The sequence below is a fragment of the Rutilus rutilus genome (genome assembly GCF_951802725.1).
Source record: "Rutilus rutilus genome assembly, chromosome: 25".
In the NCBI taxonomy this organism is placed as follows: Eukaryota; Metazoa; Chordata; class Actinopteri; order Cypriniformes; family Leuciscidae; genus Rutilus; species Rutilus rutilus.
This window is the reverse complement of record NC_140229.1, coordinates 14,771,311-14,778,966: the sequence shown is the minus strand read 5'-3', so window position 1 is coordinate 14,778,966 and position 7,656 is coordinate 14,771,311. Positions and strand designations below refer to the sequence as shown.

General features: G+C 38.0%; 1 protein-coding gene across 1 annotated transcript; it reads right to left on the bottom strand.

The window, feature by feature from the left end:
• Positions 1-2,262: 2,262 nt before the first annotated feature.
• On the bottom strand, positions 2,263-5,805 carry ftr54 (finTRIM family, member 54). The gene is made up of 4 exons (XM_084400019.1): positions 5,095-5,805; positions 3,985-4,141; positions 3,819-3,875; positions 2,263-3,732 (listed from the first exon to the last, which is right to left on the bottom strand). Exons 1-4 carry the CDS (start codon positions 5,737-5,739, stop codon positions 3,179-3,181), a joined length of 1,413 nt encoding a protein of 470 aa, XP_084256145.1. The 5' UTR covers positions 5,740-5,805; the 3' UTR covers positions 2,263-3,178.
• Between the last annotated feature and the right edge of the window lie 1,851 nt (positions 5,806-7,656).

Here is a 7,656-nt window from a genome sequence, read left to right as displayed (position 1 = left end):
AGGGGTTTGAACAAGTATCAGAAAACACAGGTTTAAGAGCTATGGTCATTAATGTATGTCTTTGTTTTAACCCTGTGTGTCCATCTACCTCTAGTGGTGGAATCATAGCAGTACACGAATTACAATAATCAGCGTCCTGTAATGAACACCACAGACACAGTGTAATCACCATGGGAAAATCTCAGAGTAAAACTGGGAGTTGTGAAAAATATGATAGACCGGTGTTTTGCCAGATGAGAAGTTTATCTATGTATCATCTTTTTACTCTTTTAATTCATTTCATACCTGTACCGTATCTCTTTTAATTTATTTTATAACGGTTTTAATTTTCCTTGCTTTTATTTTTGTGATTAATTTAATTCCTCTCTGTAAAGCACTTTGAATTGCCATAGTGTATGAAATGTGCTAGCACTATATAAATTAACTTGGCTTGCCTTGCCTAATGATGAGGATAGCGATAGCGAAGAACAGTTTTCTATAATGACAAACATAAGGCTCGTCACTTAATTAGGCCATTTAATTATTGTATGAAATTTGTTACTTGAATTAAAATATACCGCTGTCACGAGCAAAACGTATGTAATATCACACGAGAAAGACGGCGTTGTTCCTACTATAAACACGGCTGTGATTCGACCGTAGCCACACACCCATAGGCTTTTACACGACAGTTTAACAAACAAGAAGTTTAATGTTGCGTAACTTACATTTTTAGAAATGTATATTGCTTGTTGCTAGTGACGTGACATTTGAACCGAGGCGTTGGTGCTCGAGTTGTGTCGAGCATAAATGGGCGTGGCCAGGCTTCTGTTGGTAACGTAGAAATCATGTGACCAATGACAAAAGAAGCCTCACTTTCTGTCCAATCACGTGCGCGATTCATTTTGTGTGTTGGAATGTTCGAACTCCCAGATCTTAAGAGAAATCTTTTTTGGCCACAAAAGTGTTTTTTGGCCACAGCTGCTTGCGCACAGATTGAGTCAGTGTTACTGAGGATGACTGTATGGGGGATTCGATCTTTCCAGGACAAGCTGAGGATCTTCTGTAGGTTGATGATGTGCTGGCGGTATGGGGTCCATGACTCTGCCCCTTAAAGCCGAGTGGAGAGACATACCACATTGTAAACAGCGACCTTGATACTGACCTTCAGTTTACGGTTTTCAAAAACCCTGCTGCGTAGGCGTCCAAAAGATGATGAGGCTTTATTTATCCGGATGTGTATTTCTGTGTCAAGGGAGCAACATGAGGACAAAGTGGAGCCAAGGTAGGTGAATTGGTCCACTGTTTTAAAGGGATACTCCACTTTTTTTGGAAATAGGCTCATTTTACAACTCCCCCAGAGTTAAACAGTTGAGTTTTACTGTTTTCGAATCCATTCAGCCGAACTCCGGGTCTGGCGGTACCACTTTTAGCATAGCTTAGCATAGATCATTGAATCGGACATGACCATTAGCATCTCTCTCAAAAAAATGACCAAAGAGTTTCGATATTTTTCCTATTTAAACCTTGACTCTTCTGTAGTTACATCGTGTTCTAAGACCGTCATATCATTACGCCTGCTGCACTCATGGTACGGCAGCAAAGTTTCTTGATTATTACGCAGGAATGAGAGTATAGTTCCTAGCCAGCCTAGAAAATCGCAACTTTACATTTTCCGTGCTGCATAGAGTCCGGGCTGTGGGCTAAGACTGCACAGTCATCAGCATACTAAAGCTCACAGATTTGGCGGGTCTTTGTCTTTGTGCAGGCCTGGAGCCGACGGATGTTGAAAAGGCTTCCATCAAGTCGGTATTCCACATGGACACCGTCTTAATGTCCCATGACACACACACGCACGCACTGTTAAGGCTTTTATTTTTGCACGTAACATGAAACTATCTAGGCCAAGGGATTGGGAATGACCAAACGACGCCACAGCAGGATTAACTATTGCAACAAGCAACACGTAACAGTAGCCTAATATTTCGTTACTGAATCATCTTTTCTAAAAGAATCAGTTCATGATTCAGTGACTCATAAGGACCAGCTTCTAGTTACTTCGAAAACGAAAAAAGAATTTCGCTGTGAGTATCTTTGGTTATTTGCACACTGATATTATCTTAACTATTTACACCTATTTTGTCATTTTATACCACAGTACTTTCTATAGGCTACATGCTATTCTAGGTCAGATAGTCTACATTTAAAATGAGAAAGACACACAAACAAATGGAACAATGGTATGACCAGAACTTGTTTTATTACTCTATAATGTAATGCAAATTATTCCTTTTTTGAGTTAGATTAAACTTGCCCCAGTCCAGCATAATAACTGAAATGGAACATTATTACTGATTTGGAAAATACATACACGTGGCCTTTATTTATATAGTGCTTTATAAAATACAGATTGTTTCAAAGTAGCCTCACAGTAATAACCAGGAAAATAACAATGAATGGTGCAAACATCACATAGGCCTATGAGACCAATTCAGTCAGTTCAATAACTCAGCTTTAGGCAGCTATACAGAAGACAATTAGTGTGGTTATTCAGCTCGAGTCAGTTGATTTCATTCAGTAAAGTCCTGATGTTGCAAATTCGTCAATTATAAAACAAAGTCCAATCAGCTATAAAGCAGCTCTGCAGAAAACGCTGGTGTCATCGTCCAGGGCTGCGTTTCCCAAAGGCATTGTAAGCCTAAGTAGATCGTAGTACCATTTCCACCAATAGTGACTACGATCAACTTGGCTCACAATGCTATTGAGAAATGAAGTCCACCTCAATTCAGTTCAAATGTAGTTCTCATCCAATAGTGTAAGTGCAGTTAAATCAATAATATTACTGACTATTAAGTGTCTTTTAAAGCCCAACTAAGCAAGCCAAAGGCGACAATGACAAGGAACCCAAACTCCATCAGGTGATAGAGATGGATTTTTGTTTTTGGAGAGACCAGTCTCAGTCAGGGGGATATTTCTCCTCTGGCCAAATGAAGGAGCATGGTGTTATTTATGACTCCAGTCTGCAGCACAAGTCAGATTGTAGATTGATATCATTCAAAAAATTCCAGCCAACTCCTTGTTCTTGATATATCACAGTGGCGTTATACATATAACCTTTTTTTTAATGGTACTGAAGTGAGTATGTATTTATTGACAGAAAAATAAGAAATAACATCTCACTGAATCTCACATTCCTAAATCATCTACAGGTCACTGATGGATCACACAGTTTCACTGCTGATCCAAAATAAACGGTAAACCCAGGATAGATCGGCTGCGTGAATTTGCCCTGGACTATGTAGATGAGTTTCATTGTGTCAGAGATGCTGAAGTAGTTCACAATTCCAGCACTGTAATCCACATACACTCCTAATCTAGAAGACTTTAATTTAGAAGTGTTTACATTGAGTTTAGTCTTTTTGTTACTGTCCCAGAATGTGTATTTGGAAGGAGAGCAGTATAAACTCGTAGACTGATCATTGCTTCCAAATTTACACTCATCACCCCTTCCCTTTCTGCAGATGCTTCTATACGACAACGAAATACCCACGCCAGCACTCCCACTCCACTCAACTTCCCAGTAGGCACGTCCACACACACTCTCTCTACACAACACCTGAGGCCAACAATCAAATCTCTCTGGATGATTGGGATATCGCTGGACTTTGCCAGTGTTAGAAGCCACTCTGTTCCCCCCAGACAGTCGGAGTATTTCATTCATTGTGTTTGAATCCATTGAGAGCTCTTGTGAATCTGATGGAAATAAAACACAGTTTAAGATCACTATAAAAACAGTAGAAGTCAATGAAAAGTCTTAAGTATGTGTGTGTGTGACATACATTGTAGGATCTCATTTCTGTTCCTGGGTGCATCTGTAGGATTGTTGTAGCGCATTACTAAGGAAAAAAAACAAACATATATTTATGCATGTAAGATCACAAATTTGTTTCATATTCACAAAGTTTTTATTTAAATGATTCATTCCTGAATTAATGCTATACTTACCCAAACCAGACACAACCACTACCTCTGAATTTAGGAAATTGTCCATTTTTTTCTTTATTCTTTTAGAGAAGGTTTTTCTCAGATTAGAAGGACGAGAACTGACATCAAAGCTGAAAAGGTCAGTAGGTTCACGAGAAACAGAGAGAGACGAAGAACTCTATGAAAAAAAGAAAAATAATAATGAACATCCTCATCACTTCCACACTTACCTAAACAATAATTAGATTTACTCAACATATGACAATATAATGTCTTTAGCCACCTAATAGCACATTGACAGTGTTGTGCGGTATTTCAATCACTGAACTTGGTATGACGTACAGAATTTACCTAAAAAATCATGTTTGTTAGTTTGTTTAAATTGACAACAAAATTAAAGCAAAAACTGTTTATCCTTGAAGGGAAAAAAAGCACATTAATTGTACCTCACCTGTGTAAATTGTGTATTAATATGCATTTTTAAATGAATTAACAAAGTAAACATGGTAACATATTACAACAAGGTTTCATTTGATAACATAAACTACATGAGTTAACATGTAAATAAACAATACTTGCGTATTTATTCATCTTAAAAGTTTATCATTTATCAATTTTTAAAATCAAAAGTTGTAACTGTAATAGTTAATGTACTGTAAACTAACATGAATATGAACATTTTATTAACTAACATTAACAAAGGTTAACAATGCGATTTTTCTGGGGCTGGGCAGCGTATATGTTAGTTTGTGTTATAGTTAAATTCATTAACTACTAATGTTAACAAAAAAGACCTTATTGTAAAGTGTTTTTTTTATATATCCTACTGTCTGCTATCCATATATATACTTGCTTGGCCAGAGGGTTTGGATTCAGTTATTAGGAACTACACTCTTAAAAATAAAAGTTCTTTATTGGCATCTATAATTTCATGAGAAACCTTTAACATCACAAAAGGTGTCTTTAGAGTGTAAAAAGATTTATATAAAGTCTTAAAATGTCTTTCACACTGTTCAGTGGAACTGTTCACTGAAGGGTTCTTTTGGGGAGCCAAAAATGATTCTTAGGTGTTGCGCTGGCCAAGCTTTCAGAGACTTGCATTTTTAAATATGTTTCTGGTCTAATTCATACCTGATTCATCCTCTCTGCTCCTGGTGACACGTCATGGTTTTTGTGGATATCCATTGTACACCGCATACAAATACTCATCTGGTCAGTGTGACAGAAAATCTCCAAAAGCTCATTGTGTATTGGACAGATCATCTCCTGGAGTTGTTCAGTAGCATCTATCAAACAGTGTCTCTCAACTTCAAAGAGTTTCTCATGTTGTTGAAAGTGAATTGGACACAAAGAGTTCAGACACACCAAACAAGATTTGATGGCTTTGTATTTTCTGCCAGTACAAACATCACACTCCACATCTCCAGGTCTAGCATCACAGTGAGGAACATGAGCAGCCTGGGGAGCAACCTGGGGAGCAGCCTGGGGAGCAACCTGGGGAGCAGCCTGGGGTCCAGCCTGGGGTCCTGTCCTCCTTAGTTTCTCCACCATTTCAGCAACCACCACATTCTTCGCTAAAACTGGTCTCAGATTGAAGGTCTTTCTGCACTGAGGACAGCTGTAAACTCTCAATTGAGCATTTTCATCCCAATAGAGTCTAATACAGTCCATACAATAACTGTGTCCACAGGGGATGGTCACTGGATCGTTCAGTAGATCGAGACAGACTGGACAGCTGAACTGTTCCCGGCTCACAGAAATATTAGCTTCTGCCATTTCAGTACATTTAGATGGAGAAAGACAGTTCGACAACACTTACCACACTAGTTTCCTGGTTTTGTGTTTAAGAGCCAAACCGGTGTGTCTATAAGACGTGACTGCCTGTATTTTGCTGCACATTAACAAAGTCCCATAAAAAGTCCACTAGGGTCACTGAATAGTGGTGTGCCAACTTTCGATTTTTCAACATTTCTGAGAAATGCACTGATAACAAAGATAATTTTGCATATTGCTGAACAAAGGTCTTGTCATTTAGATTATGTTTTATATTTATTACAGTCACAATTAGTCTATGTTAAAATTGCTTTACCAGAATAGCAATTTAGAATGTGCAACACCCACACAAACAAGCATAATGGACATCATGACTTGCAGCACATGGGGCTATTGAAATTTAATAGAGAAGATTCTTTGGATCATTGCCAATTTTGGGTCGGACAATGTTAAAACATGCATCAGTGAAACTTTTCAGCCTCTAAGGGACATGGTGATGGAGGAAAAATATGAGATGGGAAGATAAAATAATATTGCTCGCAAAACTTTTGCAAACTTTTGCATTCACTCGCAAAAATCAATGAACCATTTTTTCTTCCCATCTCATAATATTTCCATAATCAGTTGAAGAGTGTGAAACTTTTCAGAGAGAATGCAAAGGTTTTGAGAGATCTTGCAAAATAATTGAAATATAATTTTTCCTCTCATCTTTTTTCCCATCACAATGTTCTATTCAATGGCAATAACTATATAGTATAACATTTCTGATTAATAATTACATAGGTTGTTTGCAACCAACTTAGAGAAAATTCATATTTGTTTAATAGTACTTTTAGTTACTGAAATATAACCCTTCGTTCTCCGTGTGGCGACTAGCCCCAGTCTCCCCTACATGTACAGTGCACTTATCCCTGGATTGGATATATTTAAATAACATCTATTTTTGCTCCGCCAATGAAAATAGTTCCAAAGGATGTCAAAGTAGTATCAGATGTTACGTGTCATGGTTCCTGAATGAATCTGTGTTTTTGAATGAATCGAATGAGTGAATGATTCTGTGACTCACAGAAGGTTATTTAGGTTCTGATAACTCAATGGCTGCATCTGAAATACACCTTATATATAGTAGCTGAAAAAAGTAGGCCTATGTGAAACGAGTAGTATGTCTGAATTCATAAAACAGTGGGTGAAAAGTACTAATTACGAATTAGACGAATTACTTCCTACAAGATTCTAAAGTGTGCATCTGATGGACAGTTTGCTCTCCCATGAGGCCATGAGAGAGGGTTAGTGAAACTGACACTTTAAAGTCACATGACAATGACAACATGACGGATGTAGTGCATCTGGATTATATTCATACTACACACATTCATATTATACAGAACATAAGTTTTTAACGCAAAGTAATAACTTATTCAAAAGAAGTAACCCTGACAGTATGCAATTTCAGATGCAGTCAATGTCTTTGAATGAATCGGTTGAATGAATGATTCAATGAATCACTCATAAGTCACGTATCGCCACCTACGAGTGTAACTTTCAGAAAGTGTTACTGAAAATAATCCTCACTACTAATGCACAGACTGACAGCCTGTCTAGAACGCGCAGACGTAAAATGTTAAGCATTTTGATATACCTCTTACGTCCCTGTGAGGTCCACTCCACAGTTCTGGATTTTAGCATGAAGAAGCAGAGCATGTCAGCGCATTTCCCCTTGCTGAGGTGCAAATGACTCGCTGCTCTTTTAAACTTCATTCAAGTGCCCTTGGCCTGCACACTGGACTCTCTAAGGGTGCTAATTCAAATAAATTATAGATTGGCCTTTGTACTCTGGTGAAGGATGGAGGATGTGAAATGAATTAGATAGTAAAACCTAATGCTCCATCACACCCAATCTCACTGTGCAGCACTGCAGGA

What these genes read in the sequence shown, in the direction of transcription:
- ftr54 (XM_084400019.1), bottom strand. Translation starts at nt 5,739, where the DNA reads ATGGCAGAAGCTAATATTTCTGTGAGCCGGGAACAGTTCAGCTGTCCA. An exon ending in GAGCAGAGAGGATGAATCAG is followed by an intron (nt 4,142 to 5,094) that starts GTATGAATTAGA and finishes TTTTTTTCATAG; the next exon opens with AGTTCTTCGTCTCTCTCTGT. An exon ending in CAGAAATGAGATCCTACAAT is followed by an intron (nt 3,733 to 3,818) that starts GTATGTCACACA and finishes TATTTCCATCAG; the next exon opens with ATTCACAAGAGCTCTCAATG.